This window comes from Monodon monoceros, unplaced genomic scaffold (assembly GCF_005190385.1).
Source record: "Monodon monoceros isolate NGI ecotype Baffin Bay Population unplaced genomic scaffold, NGI_Narwhal_1 Super_Scaffold_1, whole genome shotgun sequence".
Lineage (NCBI taxonomy): Eukaryota > Metazoa > Chordata > Mammalia > Artiodactyla > Monodontidae > Monodon > Monodon monoceros.
In genome coordinates, this window is record NW_021703765.1 from 78,048,833 (window position 1) to 78,070,383 (window position 21,551).

General features: G+C 45.1%; 1 protein-coding gene across 7 annotated transcripts in view; it reads right to left on the minus strand.

Moving 5' to 3' along the window:
* The window catches only part of CUX2 (cut like homeobox 2), a 262,660-nt gene that overhangs the window by 83,803 nt on the left and 157,306 nt on the right, over nt 1-21,551 (minus strand). For 5 of the 7 annotated variants that reach the window (XR_003792989.1, XM_029219263.1, XM_029219254.1 and 2 more), the window contains exon 3: nt 21,178-21,225. The exons of the other annotated variants lie outside the window; for them this stretch is intronic. Coding sequence is in view for 4 of the 5 variants with exons in the window: in XM_029219263.1 (XP_029075096.1) it covers nt 21,178-21,225 (48 nt within the window). In the remaining variant the exon portion in view is untranslated. The remainder of the gene's footprint in view (nt 1-21,177; nt 21,226-21,551) is intronic. 7 annotated transcript variants of the gene reach the window in all.

The window sequence follows — 21,551 nt, forward strand, 5'->3', positions numbered from 1 at the left end:
GGAGGAACAAACGTTATTTGGACAATTAAGCAAATAAACATTACAAACTATCCTAAGTATTGTGAAGGCTCCTATAAGCATATGTAACAGGAAAGCTTGATTAAATCTGCGGGGGGCCCACAAAGGTTTTCCTGAGGAAGTAACATTTGAACAGCGATCTGAAAGACATGTAGGCATTAGGTCAGTGGTTCTCAGGGGGACACTGCCTGGAGCCATTGATGGCTGTCCCACTGAGGAGAGAGGTGCTACTGGCATCTAGTGGGCGGAGGCCAGGAATACTACTGAACACACAGAACAGCTCCCCACAACAAATAATTATCCAGTCCAAAATGTCAATAGTGCCAAGGTTGAGAACCTCTGCATTAAGTGGACAAAACAGGGGGAGAAGCAGCCTCAAGAAGAGAGAAGAGCAGGTGCAAAGGCCCTGAGGTGTGGGCGAGTGTACTTCCAAAGAAGAGCATAAAGGATGCAAAGAAGAAGGGGAACAAGGTGAGAGATTGAAGGCAGAGGGCCTCGTAGCTGGTGGTCAGGGGTCTGGATTTCACTCCAGGTAGTGGTAGACGTTACTGGAGGGTTATTCACAGGGAGCCAAGCTGTGTGTTGTCTGTCTTCTGAAGCGCTCACCCAGGCTGCCGGCAGAGAGGGCTGGATAAACTAATCTGGAAAACAAAAGGGCTGGATTCTGTGATGCCTGAGTCATTTTTAGGAGAGGCAGAGATGTCAACAGCCCATGCCCACCCGCTGGGAGTGTGGTTCAGAGGGCAGAGAGGCCCATAATCCAGGAGGCACAGGTGTGAGGATAGGGACCTAGAGGATCAATATTTGGCTGGAGCCTTGAGAGACAAGCAGGGATTTTTCAGGGGACTTATGAAGGAAAAGCATTTTGAGAGATGGGAACAGAATGTGCAAAGGCTCAGAAGGCCAGCACAACAGCTCTGCTGAGGATAAATTGGGATCAAATTATCAGGAGGTGGGTATGGACACAATGACCCTTCTTCACACTGGATGCTAGAAAGTTTTTGCTGTTCTTAGGAGGCAATTTTTTTGACAATTATTTTTGCAATTGTTATAGGAAAAAAAAAGCCTAAAGCAGAGAGATTTAAAAAATCATTTTTTAACTTGAAGCTACTAGTTCAGATCCAAAATTTGAATCCAGGTCTCACAATTACGCAGAACATAAAACAATAAAATCTTTTGGGCATTTCTCTTGAACCAGTGCCAACCAGGCCACAACCTCTGGTCCTTTGGCTTTTTCAAGACCCTCTCTCTCTCCCTGTCTCACCCCAGGTCATGGGGTTAAGAGCTGGACCTGGCACCCCTGGGGCCCAAAGTAGACTTCTTTACCTCCCAGACAGATCGGATCTGCATAAACCGAAGCTCCTGGGCTGTTCACACCACCTCCTAGCTGTCCGACCTCCATGCCTCAGTTTGCTTATTTCTACAATAGGCATAACTATAAGTCCTATCCCAGAGGGTTGCAGCAATGATTTTAAAAGTTAGTATGGGCGAGACCTTCAAGATGGTGGAGGAGTAAGATGTAGAGATCACCTTCCTCCCCACAAATACATCAAAAATACATCTACATGTGGAACAACTCCTACAGAACACCTACTGAATGCTGGCAGAACACCTCAGACTTCCCAAAAGGCAAGAAAATCCCCACGTACTTGGGTAGGGCAAAAGAAAAAAGAAAAAACAGAGGCAAGAGAATAGGGACAGGACCCACACCTCTGGGAGGGAGTCGTGAAGGAGGAAAAGTTTCCACACACTAGGAAGCTCCTTCACTGACAAGGACAGGGGGTGGGCGGGGGCGAAGCTTCGGAGCCACGGAGGAGAGCGCAGCAACAGGGGTGCGGAGGGCAAAGCGGAGAGATTCCCGCACAGAGGATCGGTGCCGACCGGCACTCACCAGCCCGAGAGGCTTGTCTGCTCACCCGCCGGGGCGGGTGGGGGCTGGGAGCTGAGGCTCCGGCTTCGGAGGTCATACCCCAGGGAGAGGACTGGGGTTGGCTTCGAGAACACAGCCTGAAGGGGGCTAGTGCGCTACAGCTAGCCCGGAGGGAGTTTGGGGAAAACGTCTGGACCTGCCAGAGAAGCAAAAGACCTTTGTTTCGGGGTGCGAGAGGAGAGGGGATTCCTTCCCAGTGTGCCCACAGAAGGCAGAACACCGCCTAAACAAGTTCCAGAGACAGGCGTGAGCCACGGCTATCAGCTCAGACCCCAGAGACGGGCATGAACTGCTAACACTGCTGCCGCTGCCACCAAGAATCCTGTCTGCAAGCACAGGTCACTATCCACACACCCCCGGGAGCCTGTGCAGCCCGCCACTGCCAGGGTCCCGTGTTCCAGGGACAACTTCTCAGGGAGAACACACGGCATGCCTCAGGCTGTTGCAACATCACGCTGGCCTCTGCCGCCTCAGGCTCCGCCCACCTTCCAGTTACGACTACCGTACCCCTTCCTCCTCCCTGCCTGAGTGGGCAAGAGAGCCCTAATCAGCCGCTGCCCTAACCCCTCCTGTCTGGTGGGGACAGGCTCCTGAGGGCGGCCGACACGCAGAGAGGGGCCAAAACCAAAGCTGAACCCCAGGAGCTGTGCGAACAAAGAAGAGGAAGGGAAATTTCTCTGTGCAGCCTCAGGAGCAGCGATTAAATCCCCACAATCAACCTGATAAACCCTGCATCTGAAGAATACCTGAATAGACAATGAATGTTCCCAAAATTGAGGTGGTGGACTTTGGGAGCAACTGTAGACTTGGGGTTTGCTTTCTGCATCTAATTTGATTCTGGTTTTATGTTTATCTTAGGTGAGTATTTAGTGCTTATTATCACTGGTGGATTTGTTAATTGGTTTGGTTGCTCTCTTCCTTTATATACACACACACACACACACACACACACATATATTTTTTCTTCTCCTTTTTCTTTTTTTGTGAGTGTGTATGTATATACTTCTTTGTGTGATTTTGTATAGGTTTGCTTTTACTATTTGTCCTAGGGTTCAGTTTTTTTCTTTCTTTCTTCCTTTTCTTCTGAGCGGTGTGGCTGGCAGGGTCTTGGTGCTCCAGCCGGCTGTTGGGCCTCAGCCTCCGAGGTGGGAGAGCTGAGTCCAGCACATTGGACCACCAGAAATTCCCGGGCCCACATAATATCAGTCGGCGAGGGCTCTCCCAGAGATGTTTGTCTCAGCACTAAGACCCAGCTCCACCCAATGGCCAGCAAGCTCCAATGCTGGACCTCCCATGCCAAACAAATAGCAAGACAGGAACACAACCCCACCCATTAGCAGAGAGGCTGCCTAAAGTCAAACTAAGTTCACAGACTCTCCAAAACACACCACCGGACACGGCCCTGCCCACCAGAAGGACAAGATGCAGCCCAACCCATCAGAACATAGGCACCAGTCCCCTCCACCAGGAAGCCTACACAAGCCACTGAACCAAACTCACCCACTGGGGGCAGACACCAAAAACAATGGGAACTATTAACCTGCAGCCTGAGAAAAGGAGACCCCAAACACAGTAAGTTAAACAAAATGAGAAAGCAGAGGAATACACAGCAGATGAAGGAGCAAGGTGAAAACCCACCAGACCAAACAAATGAAGAGGAAATAGGCAGTCTACCTGAAAAAGAATGCAGAGTAATGATAGTAAAGATGATCCAAAATCTTGTAAATAGAATGGAGAAAATACAAGAAACATTTAACAAGGAACTAGAAGAACTAAAGAGCAAACAAACAATGATGAACAACACAATAAATGAAATTAAAAATACTCTAGAAGGAATCAATAGCAGAATAACTGAGGCAGAAGAACGGATAAGTAACCTGGAAGATAAAAGAGTGGACATAACTGCCTCAGAGCAGAATAAAGAAAAAAGAATAAAAAGAATTGAGGACAGTCTCAGAGACTTCTGGGACAACATTAAACACATCAACATTCGAATTATAGGGGTCCCAGAAGAAGAAGAGAAAAGAAAGGGTCTGAGAAAATATTTGAAGAGATCATAGTTGAAAACTTCCCTAACGTGGGAAAGGAAATAGTCAAGTCCAGGAAGCGCAGAGAGTCCCATACAGGATAAGTCCAAGGAGAAACACACCAAGACATATGAATCAAAGTATCAAAAATGAAATTCAAGGAAAAAATATTAAAAGCAGCAAGGGAAAAGCAACAAATAACATACAAGGGAAACCCCGTAAGGTTAACAGCTGATCTTTCAGCAGAAACTCTGCAAGCCAGAAGGGAGTGGCAGGACATACTTAAAGTGATGAAAAGGAAAAACCTACAACCAAGATTACTCTACCCAGCAAGGATCTCATTCAGATTCAACAGAGAAATTAAATCCTTTAAAGACAAGCAAAAGTTAAGAGAATTCAGCACCACCAAACCGGCTTTACAACAAATGCTAAAGGAACTCTCTAGGCAGGAAACACAAGAAAAGGAAAAGACCTACAATAACAAACCCAAAACAATTAAAAAAATGATAACAGGAACATACATATAGATAATTACCTTAAATGTAAATGGATTAAATGCTCCAACCAAAAGACGCAGGCTCGCTGAATGGATACAGAAACAAGACCCCTAAATATGCTGTCTACAAGAGACCCACTTCAGACCTAGGGACACATACAGACTGAAAGTGAGGGGGTGGAAAAAGATATTCCATGCAAAAGGAAATCAAAAGAAAGCTGGAGTAGCAATTCTCATATCACACAAAATAGACTTTAAAATAAAGGCTATTACAAGAGACAAAGAAGGACACTCCATAATGATCAAGGGCTCAATCCAAGAAGAAGATATAACAATTGTAAATATTTATGCACCCAACATAGGAGCACCTCAATACATAAGGCAAATGCTAACAGCCATAAAAGGGGAAATTGACAGTAATATGATAATAGTAGGGGACTTTAACACCCTACTTTCACCAATGGACAGATCATCCAAAATGAAAATAAATAAGGAAACACAAGCTTTAAAAGATGCATTAGACCAGATGGACTTAATTGATATTTATAGGACATTCCATCCAAAAACAACAGAATACACTTTCTTCTCAAGTGCTCATGGAACATTCTCCAGGATAGATCATATCTTGGGTCATAAATCAAGCCTTGGTAAATTTAAGAAAACTGAAATTGTATCAAGTATCTTTTCCGACCACAATGCTATAAGACTAGATATCAATTACAGGAAAAAAACTGTAAAAAATACAAACACATGCAGGCTAAACAATACACTACTAAAGAACCAAGAGATCACTGAAGAAATCAAAGAGGATATTAAAAAATACATAGAAACAAATGACAATGAAAACATGAAGATCCAAAACCTATATGATGCAGCAAAAGCAGTTCTAAGAGGGAAGTTTATAGCAATACAATCCTACCTCAAGAAACAAAAAAACCCCTCAAATAAACAACCTAAGCTTACACCTGAAGTGATTAGAGAAAGAAGAACCAAAAAAAACCCCGAAGTTAGCAGAAGGAAAGAAATTATAAAGATCAGACCAGAAATAAATGAAAAAGAAATGAAGGAAACAATAGCAAAGATCAATAAAACTAAAAGCTGGTTCTTTGAGAAGATAAACAAAATTGATAAACCATTAGCCAGACTCATCAAGAAGAAAAGGGAGAAGACAAATCAACAGAATTAGAAATGAAAAAGAAGTAACAACTGACACTGCAGAAACACAAAGGATCATGAGAGACTACTACAAGCGACTACATGCCAATGAAATGGACAACCTGGAAGAAATGGACAAATTCTTAGAAAAGCACAACCTTCCAAGACTGAACCAGGAAGAAATAGAAAATATGAACAGACCAATCACAAGCACAGAAATTGAAACTGTGATTAAAAATCTCCCAACAAACAAAAGCCCAGGACCAGATGGCTTCACAGGCGAATTCTATCAAACATTTAGAGAAGAGCTAACACCTATCCTTCTCAAACTCTTCCAAAATATAGCAGAGGGAGAAACACTCCCAAACTCATTCTACAAGGCTACCATCACCCTGATACCAAAACCAAACAAAGATGCCACAAAAAAAACTACAGGCCAATATCACTGATGAACATAGATGCAAAAATCCTCAAAAAAAAATTAGCAGACAGAATCCAACAGCATATTAAAAGGATGATCATGTGGGAATTATCCCAGGGATGCAAGGATTCTTCAATATACAGAAATCATCAATGTGGTACACCACATTAACAGACTGAAGGATAAAAGCCATATGATAATCTCAATAGATGCAGAAAAAGCTTTTGACAAAATTCAACACCCATTTATGATACAAACTCTCCAGAAAGTAGGCAGAGAACCTACCTCAACATAAGAAATGCCATATATGACAAACCCACAGCCAACATCATTCTCAATGGTGAAAAACTGAAACCATTTCCTTTAAGATCAGGAACAAGACAAGGTTGCTGCTATTATTCAATATAGTTTTGGAAGTTTTAGCCATAGCAGTCAGAGAAGAAAAAGAAATAAAAGGAATCCAAACCAGAAAAGGAGAAGTAAAACTGTCACTGTTTGCAGATGACATGATACTATACATAGAGAATCCTAAATATGCTATCAGAAAACTACTAGAGCTGATCCATGAATTTGGTAAAGTTTCAGGATACAAAATTAATGCACAGAAATCTCTCGCATTCCTATGCACTAACGAAAACTCTGAAAGAGAATTTAAGGAAACAATCCCATTTACCACTGCAACAAAAAGAATAAAAAATCTAGGAATAAACCTTCCTAAGGAGACAAAAAACCTGTATGCAGAAAACTATAAGACACTGATGAAAGAAATTAAAGACGATACAAACAGATGGAGAGATATACCATGTTCTTGGATTGGAAGAATCAACATTGTGAAAATGACTATACTACCCAAAGCAATCTACAGATTCAATGCAATCCCTATCAAGCTACCAATGGCATTTTTCACAGAACTAGAACAAAAAAATTTACAATTTGTATGGAAACACAAAAGACCCTGAGTAGCCAAATCTTGAGAAAGAAAAACGGAGCTGGAGGAATCAGGCTCCCTGACTTCAGATTATACTACAAAGCTACAGAAATCAAGACAGTATGGTACTGCCACAAAAAGAGAAATATAGATTAATGGAACAGGATAGAAAGCCTAGAGATAAACCCACGTACATATGGTCACCTTATCTTTGATAAAGGAGGCAAGAATATACAGTGGAGAAAAGGCAGCCTCTTCAATAAGTGGTGCTGGGAAAACTGGACAGCTACATGTAAAAGAAGGAAATTAAAACACTCCCTAACACCATACACAAAAATAAACTCAAAATGGATTAAAGACCTAAATGTAACGCCAGACACTATAAAACTCTTAGAAGAAAACACAGGCAGAACACTCTATGACATAAATCACAGCAAGATCTTTTTTGACCCACCTCCTAGAGAAATGGAAATAAAACCAAAAATAAACAAATGGGACCTAATGAAACTTAAAAGCTTTTGCACAGCAAAGGAAACCATAAACAAGACAAAAAGACAACCCTCAGAATGGGAGAAAATATTTGCAAATGAAGCAACTGACAAAGGATTAATCTCCAAAATATACAAGCAGCTCATATCAAAAAACAAAGAACCCAGTCCAAAAATGGGCGGAAGACCTAAATAGACATTTCTCCAAAGAAGATATACAGATTGCCAACAAACACATGAAAGGATGCTCAACATCACTAATCATTAGAGAAATGCAAATCAAAACCACAATGAGCTATCACCTTACACTGGTCAGAATGGCCATCATCAAAAAATCTACAAACAATAAATGCTGGAGAGGGTGTGGAGAAAAGGGAACCCTCTTGCACTGTTGATGGGAATGTAAATTGATACTGCCACTATGGAGAACTGTATGGAGGTTCCTTAAAAAACTAAAAATAGAACTACCATATGATCCAGCAATCCCACTACACGGCATATACCCTGAGAAAACCATAATTCAAAAAGAGACATGTACCACAGTGTTCCTTGCAGCGCTATTTACAATAGCCAGGACATGGAAGCAACGTAAGTGTCCACTGAGAGATGAATGGATAAAGATGTGACACATATATACAATGTAATATTACTCGGCCATAAAAAGAAATGAAACTAAGTTATTTGTAGTGAGGTGGATGGACCTAGAGTCCGTCATACAGAGTGAAGTAAGTCAGAAAGAGAAAAACAAATACCGTATGCTAACACATATATATGGAATCTAAAAAAAAAAATGGTTCTGATGAACCTAGGGGCACGACAGGAAAAAAGACGCAGACATAGAGAATGGACTTGAGGACACGGGGAGGGGGAAGGTTAAGCTGGGACGAAGTGAGAGAGTAGCACTGACATATATACACTACCAAATGTAAAATAGGTAGTGGGAAGCAGCTGCATAGCACAGAGAGATCAGCTCCGTTCTTTGTAACCACCTAGAGGGGTGGGATGGGGAGGGTGGGAGGGAGATGCGAGAGGGAGGGGATGTGGGGATATATGCATACATATAACTGATTCACTTTGTTATACAGCAGAAACTAACACAACATTGTAAAGCAATTATAGTCCAATAAAGATGTTAAAAGAAAAAAAAGTATGTGTGGAGGACTTAGAAGAATGTCTGAGCACACAGCATACGCTGAACACACAGGAGGGTTTGGCTGCTGCTGTGGGTTGTTACTAGTAATAGCATTCTCACAGTCTGCAGAGTATCCGAGGAATCTGCTTGTTCATCATCAGCCCTTTCTTAACCCAGTTTTGGGTCTGACTCAACAGGAAAAAGGATGGTGATAACAAGGACCATTTCCTGAGCACCTATTATGTGCCAGGCATAATCTCATGGAGTCCTCCAACAAGAGCCCTATTAGGGAGGGACAAATATTATCCCCATTTTACAGATGGGGGAGGTGATGTCATGTGACCTGCTCAAGGTCACACAGCAGGTAAGAGGCAGAGCTGGGGTTGAGCCCAGGCCTCCCTGGCTCCTAGAGCCTGGGTGTCTAACCCAACTGGGCTTGTCTTCCTGACACCAGTTCTGCCTCCTCCTCTTCTGCTAATGGTGTCATGCCCCACTGACCTCCGGAGCCTGATACCCAGGCCTTCTATCTCCATCAGCCACGTGAAGGCCTGGCCCCCCACTTCCAAACTCTTTCAAACCAGCCCTCTCTTTGCCACTCCTCTACCTCAGGCCAGGACATCATTACTGCTACATGTCTCAAGTGCTCCAAATCCTGACTTCTGAGTCAACCCCCTCCCACCCCACTTACCTCCAAAGGGGTCTTTCTAGAAAAACCTTCTGGTCATGCTGTTTCATAATCAATAAAGACTCCTGGGCACCTTGTCTACCCACAAGACGAAGTGCAGACTTAACTCAGCATTCAAGGCCCCCTTGTCCTGCCCAAGTGTGTTTCTTAGCCTCTTCCTCTCCCCCGCCTCCCTACACATCATAGCTTCAGATATGTGGCACTTCTCACCAAACAGCCACTGGGGTACTCATTTTAAGCCTTCTGTGTGCTATGCATTGAGCTAAGCACTCCAGACATGACCATCTCATTTAATCCTCACAATTAGCCTGATCACTAGGTACCACATTATTGATGAGGAAACAGGCTCAGAAAGAGGGGAAGTGACTTGCCTAAGATCACCCAGCCAGTGGTCAAACTGGGACACAAACCCAGGTCTGCCTGGTAAGGCAGCTTGTGCTCTTACCACCACACCTTGTTCTCTGTGTTCCATCCTGCCCAAGTCTTCCTAACCTGAGCTGGGACTTCACCTCCTCTTGGAAGTCTTCCCTGATTGCTTGCCTACAAAGTAATCACTTTCTCTTTGGCACACCTGGGACATGTTGCTCCAACTTTACATTTGCTTTTTTCTTAGTTTTTCTTAGTGGGTGTGGGCTCCTAATGAGTGGCTTGGCCTCCTTGTTGGACAGAGCTCATTTCTTCCCTTAGGCCAGCACAAAGAAGTACACAGAGTAGGAGTTTTATAACACCCACCAAATTGTTAAAATTCTTCCTTGCCCTTGTTTTGCTGCTCCTTGACTTGACAGACCCCTTGAAATTCATTTCTTGCTCTTTTGTCCAAAATGTACTAATCCTACTGTTTTCCAGAGTCCATCCTATTCCCCAATAGCTAATGAGGTCGTTACTTCATCCATCAGGGAGGCCACAGTGCAGCAGACAGGGTTATGTGCTCTCTTAGCCCTGTTTTTTTTTTCTTTTTACCCTCTTGGGCACACACGTTAGACTATATCTCCAGCCTCCCTTGACATTGGACATGGCCTTATAATTGAGTTCTGGTCAAGGAAATGTGGGTGGAAACGATGTGGCCACTTCCAGGTCTGTCCCTTGAGAACCTTCCCCATGTACTGACTAAGTGAAAGGGACTCTGGGATACAGTGAAGGCAGAGCCAGAAGACAGAAGATGCCTGGATCCCTGAATGGTTGCATGGAGCAGAGCTCCCTTGCCTCATTAACCAGCACTAGACTGTGATGTGAATGAGAAACTCCCACTATGTTAGATGTTGTTGCTACAGGAATGAGCCACTATGACTTGTGCAGACACACTGGGTTCAAATCCCAGCTCTACTTCTCAGTTATGTGATCTTGGTGTCTCAACCTCTCTGAATTTGTTTCTCCTTAGGATTCTCTAGAATTTGTTTCTCCTTAGGATTCTGTAGAATTTGATTCTCTAGAATTTGTTTCTCCTTAGGATTCTCCTTAGAATTCTCTAGAATATCCCACAACATCCCCGATGTCACCAGCCCCGAGTGTGGTACCCAGTAGGTGCTCAAGAAATGGAAACCCCCTCCCATTAGGGCAAGGCCTCTGCTTAGTACTGGGACATAGGATTTGGTTGATCTTAATCGTCACTGATCTCCACTAATATCTGGCTTTATGTATTTTAATTAAGTGTTATTTTGTGCTTGTGCTGAGATGATTTTATTAGAGGGCAGTTTATAAACCTTGTGGAGGAAATAAATAAGAGACTTTTGTCTGTCACACTGTGGGCTCCAAGGCCAGGAGGGAGGTGGATGGAGAGAATTTAGGAGGTGGCCGTTGAGGGCGGGGAAGCAATGGGGGCCAGTGTGCCAGGGTAAGCCTGACTCAAAGTGATACTGTGCTTGGCAGGGTAGATGGGAGGGGTGGGTAGAGGTCTGGGCACAGGTGAGGGCCTACTGACTCTGGCCAACTCTCCCAGGCTTTCAGCCCTGCAATTCTCACTTCCATCCTCCCTCAGGGCATCTGCACAGGCTGTTCAGTTTACCTGGCATGCTATTCCTGATAATTATATATTTACTTGCTGTTCAAGAGTCTGAATTACATCTGTCTTCCCCCAGAAGGTCAGCTCTGGAAGGGAATGGACTTTGTCTTATTTGCTCCTGTGCCTAGAACAGTGCCTGGCACCCAGAAGGTGCTCTGTATATACTGGCTGAGTGAACAAATGAATAAATGAATGAATAATAAAAGATTCAATCGCTCCCACTCCCTGTACACCTAAATGCAGGAGCGAGCAGGCTTCTTCTGTAAAGGGCCAGATAATAAATATTTTTGTCTTTGCAGGTCATACAGGTTCTGTTGCAACTACTCAACTCTGTGCTCTCTGCTGTGGTGGGAAAGCAACCATGGACAATATATGAATGAATGGGCATGGCTGTGTTCCAATAAAATTTTATAAAAATAGGCTTTGGCCCGAGGGCCATAGTTTGCAGACCCCTGTCCTAAAGCCTGCCTTTTGTACCTCTGTTCTCACTTGTACTTCTGGTGGCGTGCTGGGGCTGACCTGCAGCAGCTTGCAAAATTTTCAGGAGTTTTGCAAGCTGGTTGTTAAACATGGCCATAATTAAAATTTTAAATCATATAAACCTACAATTATAATACATAAATTGTATTAAATATGATGGTACTACAACATGGATGAATTTTGAGGACACTCTGCTGCGTGAAAGAAGCCAGTCACAAAAAGACAAATACTAGACGATTCCACTTATATGAAGTACCTGGAGTCAAATTCACAGAGACAGAAAGTAGAATTGTGGTTGCCAGGGGTGGGGAATGGGGAGCTACTGTTTAATGGGAACAGAGTTTCAATTTGGGAAGATGAAAAAAGTTCTGGAGATGGACGGTGGTGACGGCTGCACAGCAATGTGAAGGTACTTGATGCCACTGAACTCTACAGTTAAAGATGGTTAAGGGGGTAAATGCTGTGTGCATTTTACCAAAAAAATTGAAAGAAAGAGGAAATACATATTCAATACTCATCAATTCCTAATTATTTGGTGATATATTACTACTCCCGGTGCTTTGAGGTTATGCATAGCTATTGTGTCTGTGTGGTGGAAATGCTATATAAGATGCTACTGCACATCTCTTTTCAGCTCCAGGCTGGCAGCTTGAAATAGGCCCTGGCAGCAGTATTTATACCATGGAAGTCAGGGCTCCCCAGATAGCCAGCTGCTCATCATTTACCAGCACACCACTGGTTATTTCCATGTGTCTGTCTCCTCCACTAGATGGTGAGCTTCTAGGGCAAGAGCATCTCAAACATCACCAGCAGAAGCTTTAAACATCCTGATGCCTGAGGCTCACGCCAGACCAAGAATGCCAGCCACTCTGCGGTGGGACCCGGATTTCGGTATTTTTTAAAGCCCTCAGGGCAGCCAGGGCTCTCAGGTTGAGCGTCTCAAACTTCAATGCCTATACGAATCATAAATCACCAAATTACTGGGGGATTTTTTTTTTAATTGAAGTATAGTTGACTTACCAGGGGACCTTATTAAACTGCAAATTCTGATTCAGGAGATCTGGGAGGTGGGGTGGGGGGGCCAATGAGACTGCATTTCTACCAAGATTCCAGGTGATGTGGATGCTGCTGGCCCGTGGACCATTCTCTGAATAACAAAGGGTTAGAGAAAGGATGCTTCCTTTCAGCTGGGTGACCATGTGGGCTTTCCACGCCCATCCCTAGGGATAAACAAGGTGGGTGTTGCAACAACCCATTTTATAGAACAGGAGACTGAGGCTGGAGGTAAAGCGACCTGCCTAAGGTAACACAGCTAGGGAGTGGTGGTAGGGCTTGGACCTGGTTTTCCGAGACCCCAAATCCACTGCCTTTGTCTTCCTTCACCAGCTGCTTGATTGGAGCCACTCTGGGTAAGGGGATTACATGGATCTGAAACAACATAGGACCCTTCCGTCTCCTGGCTATGTGACCCCAGGTGAGTTTCTCACCCTCTCTGGGTCTTATTCCTGGCACTCAGGAAACAGGGAGGGTATGACTGTGATACTGGATGCCTGAGGGCCTCTTGAGGGGTCTGCCTCATAGAGGATGCCATGACCAGAAAGTTTCTTTCTCCAGTGCCTAAACTTGGGGATGGCACTTCAGGGCCCCCCTTCTCCCTGGGCAACAACCCCAGTGGGTCAAGCAGTCCAGTCCTCTGCCTCAGAGCTAGGACAAAGGAAGATAAGACTGAGGTCTTCCTGGGTGCAACTGCATTTTGCCTCAGCAGCATTTAGCACATCCATAATTAGTTAATGCAGTGTGGGATGATTTCAAAACCATAATCATTGTGATAATCAAGACGATTATAGTCTCTGACTCTGATCTCAGCTTTCTTTACATCAGGCGTTGTTTTAAGCCTTTACACCTATTACCTCATTTGCTCCTCACTCTCACACTATGAAGTAGGGGATGTTAGGAGTCCCATTTTACGGATGAAGAAATCAAGGGAGAGAGAGAGAAACATAATTTGCCCCAGGTCACACAATTAATAAGCAGCAGAAGAGGGACGTGCTCCTAACCACTGCACTATATTGTCCTTCAAATAATTTACGTGCATGATGCAAACAGGCATGTCTCTCACTGTGTTCTGAGCGCCCCTGGGACAGGGGCCCTGTCTGTCTTGTTCCCTGTTGTATCCCCAGGGCCCCACACAGGGTCTGCACAAGAAACAGTTTCTGAATGAGGGAATGGGTGGGCTGGTTGAATCTCTCCCATTCCACATTCTGGCCACGTGAAACTCAATCATAACCATGACTTTCATTGGCTCTGAGGGGTATGTTTCCAGCTGTCTCTCTCATTCAGGCTGTGAGTGCCATGAGGACAGCAACGGTATCTGGAGCTGCTCACTGCCACATCCCTGGAGCCTGGTACTCACCCTGGTATACAGCAGGTGCCAAATAAATGCTGCTGAGCATGAAGATCTCAGTGGAATTGGAAGGAAGCAGGAGTGTACATGTGTATTCTAGGGTTGCTGGATGGAGGGCAAGGGGCAACAACACTAAATCATGATGCAACAATCCCATTTCTGGGAGGTTTATGTCGCATTGAGCTCTTTACCTGCGTGAATCCTCCTAGCCTCCCTGCGTGGTAGGGACTGTTACCATTCCCAGTTTACAGCCAGGGAAACCAAGGTTCACCGAGAATGCTGGCAAAGGACGGAGCTGGGATTGGAACCCAGGTCTGTGCGGATCTAGGCTCATGTCATTTCTACTCCACATCACGGGAGCCAGATGAATAATCTGTGTTCACCCTGTTACCCTCAGTGCTTAGCATGGTTCTTGGCACACAGTGGTGCTCAACCTTTTCTTGAGCACAAGTCAATAATGTTCACCACTTAGCCCCAGTACCTAGTACCATGCCTGGCACACAGCAGGTGCTCAAGAAACATATACTGAATGGATGCATGAGTGACTGCACGAATGGCCACTCGTCCCACGCTGGTGTCGTGCTGGCTGTTGCAGTAGCATCTGCTTTGATCGCCACTACCCCCAGGCAGACACGAGTGTTGAGAGACACTCGGCTGACAGTGCCGTGAGATGGATGCGCGCCTGGCGGCCTCATCTCCCCACCGACTGGCCCCGCATGGCATTCCATAATGCAGTCCATTAAAAGGCTTGTAAATTTTCATACACGAAAGCCTACCACGGCATCAGCACAGACTAATTGCTGTTAAATGTGTGGGAATGTTACCGCCATGCTGCTGGAGCGATCACTCTTCCCAGCTCAGCCCGGCCCATTCCTCTGCAGGCAGAAAACTTACAACACTCACACAAGGCCAAAAGCAATTCGTGTCAAAAAGATCAATAATATAAAAATAAAGCATGAGAATTCTAGTTAAAGGGAATGTCATATAAATATGTGGTTCACGTCCATGATTCCAAGATTAAAAAAAATCAATCAATATCGTTCTTTAGATGATGTTATTTCTAATGAGAAATACCCGGAACAACTGCAAATAACTGCTTAACTGGGGGGAAAAAGCATTAACAATTTACTTTATAAGGTATATGATACCAAATGAAAGAGGACTGCTGCTGGTTCTTAATTTGGTTGTAATATGGTGTGACAGGTTCAGTGATGCTTTGGTGGGTTCTTAAAATTAAATTCAGAAGGATGTTCAGGTTTTACCCCTAGCTGGGCAGGGCAAAGCCAGAGGAGCCAGACTGGGTTATGGGAACCAAGGAGACCTGCATCATCAAAGTTATTATGTCATCAGAGGAGGCTGTGGGGAGTGTATGTGCAGGTGTGCAAGCAGGGAACAGTAAGTGTGGACAGAAGTCTTTCTAACTGCATCTTGCAAGTAACACCCTGTTTACTGAGCTCTTGCTATGTGCCAAGTCCTGGGCTGGGTATGCAGACCTGGGTTTGAATCCCAGCTCTCTGCAGGGGCTGGGCTTCGCTGGTGGATTCTGCCTGGATAGCTCAGCAAAAATATCTAAAAGGCACAGATCTGGCTGAACAGAGGTCTTTCCCAACCATAACCACCTGCAAGTGTCCAATTCAGGCCCTTAATCTAGAATCTATATTCTCAGCTCCTTCTGTACTCCACAGGCTCCTTGAGGAGCTCTGTTCAGCCCTCGAAGCTGAGATCTGCATCTTTCACCCTCTGCTCTGCTGGTGAAGAGCTGTGTGAGCTTAGGCAAGCAGCTTAACCTCTCTGAAACCCAACTTCTCACCTGTAAGAGGGGACAATACCAGTGGTGCCTCCCTTGCCGTGCTGCTGAGAGGTGGTGATATGTGACAGGCATTGCTAAATGCTCGATAAATTTTGCTGGCTGGTGTCCCAGCCTGAGTTACCACCCACCACCGTGTGCTGGGTGCTAAGCCTCATTTACCTCACCTGAGAATGGGTGAGAGGAGAGGCTTCCTCACTGGGCTTGTGGGAGGAATACATGTGATGAGGCAAGTTTCAGCTCATCAGCTAGGAGTGCTGACTAATCTTCAAGGAACACTCACTATGTGCTAGGTTTTGTTCTTGGGGCTTTTCAAGTATCAACTCATTTAACCCTCTCATCGACCTTATGAGGTGGGTACTATTATTATCTCCATTTAAAAGCCAAGGAAGCTGAGGCCCAGAGAGGTTAAGTGACTCGCCCAGGATCACACAGCTGGGAAGTGGACAGGCTAAGACGCAAGCTCATGCCAATCTGGCTCCAAGCCCATGCTTGTTCCCACTGCTTATCTTTCCTGGTGGGTCCCGCTGGTCAGTGAGGCCATTTCTCCCTGGCCTTGTAGGCTTGTCAGGACTGCAGGTGTCTAACGTCTGTTGTGGCCCCAAGGGGGTCCCACTTACAAAGGTCATGACAGTGCTGGGAGTGACAGAGAAAGGGTCATCTGGGGAGTAAGAGAATTATGACATCAAAGCCAGCTGGAAGAGCAAACAATGTTAAAAGGCAAAAAGAAAAATAAAAGATCCTGTAATTAAACTTTGGCTCAAAGGGAAGGGCAAGAGTCCTGTGGGCAGATGCGGAACAGGAGGGGAGCACAGGGACCAAATTAGGACACGGCATGCAGAGCTGGGCGGGGGCTCAGGGCAGGGAGGGCCGAGCCCGTCTCAGGTGAGCTGAGCTGTGAGGATGCCCCCCATGCCCTTCTCAGGCAGCTCAGCTTCAGGAATGGAGACTATAAACCCCTGGGGATCTTGTCCTGGGTTAGAACCCCCTTCCCCACCCACGACTGCCTGTGAGGGAGAAGCAGGCAGTCCTCAGTGTCTGGGGCTGGGACAGATGGTGGGGGAAGCCGATGATGACTTCAGGTTCTGGGTACTCAGTAAATGTTTGTTGAGTGAATAAATGACTTCATGGACTCAACCGATGATCTGATCTATCTCCTGGTAAATGGCATTTTTTTTTTTTTTTTTTTTTTTGCAGTACACGGGCCTCTCACTGTTGTGGCCTCTCCTGTTGCAGAGCACAGGCTCCGGACGCGCAGGCTCAGCGGCCATGGCTCACGGGCCCAGCTGCTCCGCGGCATGTGGGATCTTCCCGGACGGGGGCACGAACCCGTGTCCCCTGCGTCGGCAGGTGGACTCTCAACCACTGTGCCACCAGGGAAGCCCTAGATGGCATCTTAGTCCCGTCTCTAAGCTCCTAAAAGGTGGTCACGCCACACGAGCTCCCCTCTGATCCTAAGAGGACAGGGAGAGAACATTCTCAGGCCCGAACCAAACACACCCACCACAATGAGAACAAATAACTCGCTGGCCAATCAACAGAGAATCTCACTGAACCTCTTGCAATCCGATGAGCTGTCCCTATTTACAGATGAGGAAACAGTGGCTCAGAGACATGAAGTCACTTGCCAAAGTCATATAAGCAGTGTCAGGGTGGGACACAGACCCTGGATATCTGACCTCCACACTCTCCCGCCTCCCCTGGGGGTCAGAGGACACTTCAGCCTCCTTGGTTCCCAAACTGCTCTGTTTCAATCAGGCCCAGATGAACGTGTCTGTTCCAACTCAACGGAAAGGGTTTTCCATCATGCAGGCCATATCCCCTTCAAGGTGGAAGAGGAAGGAAGCAGGGAAAAAAAATTTCCCAGCAGTGGCCTTGCCATCTTCTGGCTGGGCCACTGCACATGCTCCTTAGAAAAGTTTCACCTCTGATTTAGCATAAGAAAACTTTTAATTTAGATGTTTTCGTCTCTCTCTCCAAGTAAAAATAAGTTTAAAATAATGACTGTAATAAATGAAGGTAATTAATTGTAGTTTGTTCCTTTACTGTCTAGTCAGCTTAATTTTACCTTTTCAACTAATAATGAGAAAATAATTTCTGTGCTTGGAGGGTTAATGATATGTAACTACGAGAACTGCTAATTGCATGTTGCAATCCATCCATCAACAACCCCATCTGTGCGACTTGATTATGTTTGCTAAATTATTGCTTTGAATTATCTTTCATAAAGCAACTTTTGTAATTAGCAGGGCTTTCGTCTTGCTCTTTTCTCTGCGCGCAAGGATATTCAAACTTTGGCCATTTCAAGCTGTCTCCATTAAGCCACCTTCTCTGGCTGTCTTTGTTTCCCTGAGCAGGGGGAATCAAGACTGTCCTTTAAGCAATCAAGGCGGAGAGGAAAAGCTTCCTTGATTCACAGCAGGGCAAATTCACTTCCTCTCCGCCCCCCTCCCACCAGCATGAAAAAGAAAAGAAAAGAAAAGAAAAGAAAAGAAAAGAAAAGAAAAGAAAGAAAGAAAGAAAGAAAGAAAGAAGGAAGAAGGAAGGAAGGAAGGAAGGAAAGAAAGAAAGAAAGAAAGAAAGAAAGAAAGAAAGAAAGAAAGAAAGAAAGAAAGAAAGAAAGAAAAAGGAAAAAAGACCCTCACACATACACAGTATGAAAAGATAAAAGGATGCTTGTATGCTGTATTCACCAGGGCTGGTGGAGTGAAATTAAGGAATGAACTTGAACATGTTATATTTCAACAAGAGGCCCACACTGGGGAAGAAGGAATGACAGGCACGATATTCAGCCTTGGCGTTTTATGGGTTAGTTTATATGACTCTGGAAGGTGTTTGCCTCAGGGAATATTCCTGGGAGGTGATTAATGCCCACTTGGGAATCCTCAGCTCTGAGCCTAGAGCCTGGTGGCTGGCAAGAGGGAAGCGGCATAAAGGATGAACCCTCATTAAAAAAATTAAAATGAAAATCAAATTTGGATTATAAACGGCCTATGTGTGTGCAGTTTGTTCTGGACGAAGGAGATGCTTTTTATTAACACCTTTCTTTGCCGGCGTTTCTCCCCTGAGGCGCTGGGAGGGACATGGCGGCCGCAATGGATTAGTCAATAGATCATGAAGAAAGCAGGGGTTTCGGGAATAAAACTCCAGACAAATGTAGTCTTTTTGGTACATTAAAGGGACAACGGAAAACCCTCTAAAAAAAATTAACGAAGTTCCTTGAAGATCCCCGGCTATTAAAATGGTGTGTATTCAACATGCCACATGGGTTTGGAAATGAAAATTCACCTTTGCCTATTTTGGCCCCACTAAGACTCTCTCTCTCCTCCTGCACTTACTGAGCACCGTGTGCCAGACACCATGTCGACTGCCTCCACCCTGCTTAGTTCTTAGAATCCTTACTGTTAGCCTCACTTACGAGAGGAGGAAAGCTGCAGCTCCGAGAGGTGGATGAACTTCTCCCAGGTCACACAGCTCGTATAAGCAGCAGGGCTGAAATTCAAGCCAGGCCCATATGAGTCTGATTCACATGTGCTTTCCACCATGCTGCACTTGGGTCTTCCCTGGATCACTGCCAAAATCTAATGTTTAACTCTTTCTCCTATTGGAAAGATGGCATAAGTCATGCCTGCTTCCTATAGGGATAGAAAACCCCCTTCTTTTGGATAAAAATCCTTGAACACCTAGTGAGGAAAGAGGCAGATTCCAACCCAGGCATAGTGGAGGCCAAATAAACCTGTGTTGAAGGTGACTGATAATAGGAACAATAAAATAATAAGACTTCTAATATGCAAGGTAATGTCCTAAGCACTCCATGAGTATTGACTTTGTTCTTCCTCAATCACAACCCTATGAAGTAGGTATAATTATTATCCAATTTTATAGAGTATGACACAGAGGCAGAGAGAGGTCAAGTAACTTGCCTAAGGTCAAACAGCTAGTAACTGGCAGAGGCAGGATTCAAATCCAGGTTGACTCCAGAGTCTGTGCTCTTCACTCCCTAGCAGCTCTCCATGTACCGGGAATTACATTAAACTCTTTCCTTTCATTATATTTCAGTTAATCCTCAAAAGAACATGAAAAGATCTGCAGTGCCTTTATTCCACTTTAACATATAGAGAAACTGAGGGTCTAAGTAGCTAAGAGAAGCTCTGCCACACCAACCCAAGCAAGGGAATGGCTGAGAAAGTGACGCTCTACACAAGACACTCACTGCCTGTCTTTGGGCTGGACAGAGGGATCAGCTGCCTGAGAGGGCTTGTGTGCTGAGTATTTCTCAGGGGACCATGAGCTGGCGGCAGATGGGGGCCTTTTTTTAAAAACATAAAAGCCATGATGACACATTCCCAACATTATTGGTCTTCTTTCTGGTTTTTTTCTATCCCTTCCAGCTCAGGCACCTTACAACCAAATGAATCAATACCGGATGGCCCTATAAATAAATAAGCGCATCAGTCAACTCAGTAATAAAATGAAAGGATGAAAAATATGGAAATCAGCGACATTTGTGTAAATCCAGTTATTGTTTACTTTAATATTGCCTTATGCGCTTACGCAGTTCCGAAGAGACAGATTTAAAGTAATGTGGCACTTGGCAGACGACAGACTTAAAATGCATCTCCACTGGCGAGCTCTGAGAAGGGCCTATCCTTCCAGGGTTCTGCCTGAATACAGGGGAAGACGGAGAAGAGCCCCCTGAAGACAGAACATTGGAGAAATGGCCCTCCCTTCCACTCTCCTGACTCAGTGTAATTCCATTCTTTTCCTAGCCTACCTCCTGCGCCAGCCAGACAAGTGGACATTCTCAGAATCCTGGTCACAAAGTCAAGCAAAGAGGAGAAACTGAGGAGGTTCAGCTTCATCCCAGGGCTCCAGGACGGCAAGAGAAACAACTGGCTGAGGGCAGCTCAGCTGCTGCCAAAGGAACTAGGGTCCGATGGGTTGGCAGGAAAGGATGTGAAAAGTGTAGATTTTATATCCTCAGAGGATGGGTGGTAGAGAGGATTTCAGAGCAGGCAGAAATCCCATCAAACAGAACAGAGAGCCCATTCTTATCATGATACCATGGCTGATCAGGAGGGCATGGGGCAGTTTGCAATGGGGGTAGAGAAGTTTCTCTGCTGCTGGCATCCTCTGGCAACTCCAGGTGGGATAGGAGAGGGAACTGGGAAGTATTTTTGTGACGTGCCACAGGCCTTGGGTCTTACCTCAGCTTGAAAGCTTTTTAATACAGGAGCCACCATCTCTCTGATTTCCTGTAAAAGAGATCAGCGAAGAGTTCACCGTGGTGCCAAGTGGGATACCCCCATGGCCCCTGTTTGCAGCTCATTGCTGTCCCCCCAATCAGTATTTCCCAAGCGTGTCCCGTGGGACCTGCACTCCATGAGATTTCATAACGGTTCCTCATATATACACCTACAGACAGACACAAACACACACCACGGTGCCAAGCCAGATCCGACTAGGACGCATCAAGCACAACATCAAGTTTCCTCCCTGCAGGACTTTTTGGACCCTTTTACATAATGCACAATGAGAATTTCTGGAAGAGGGAGAGAGGAAGTAGCATTTCCCAAATGGA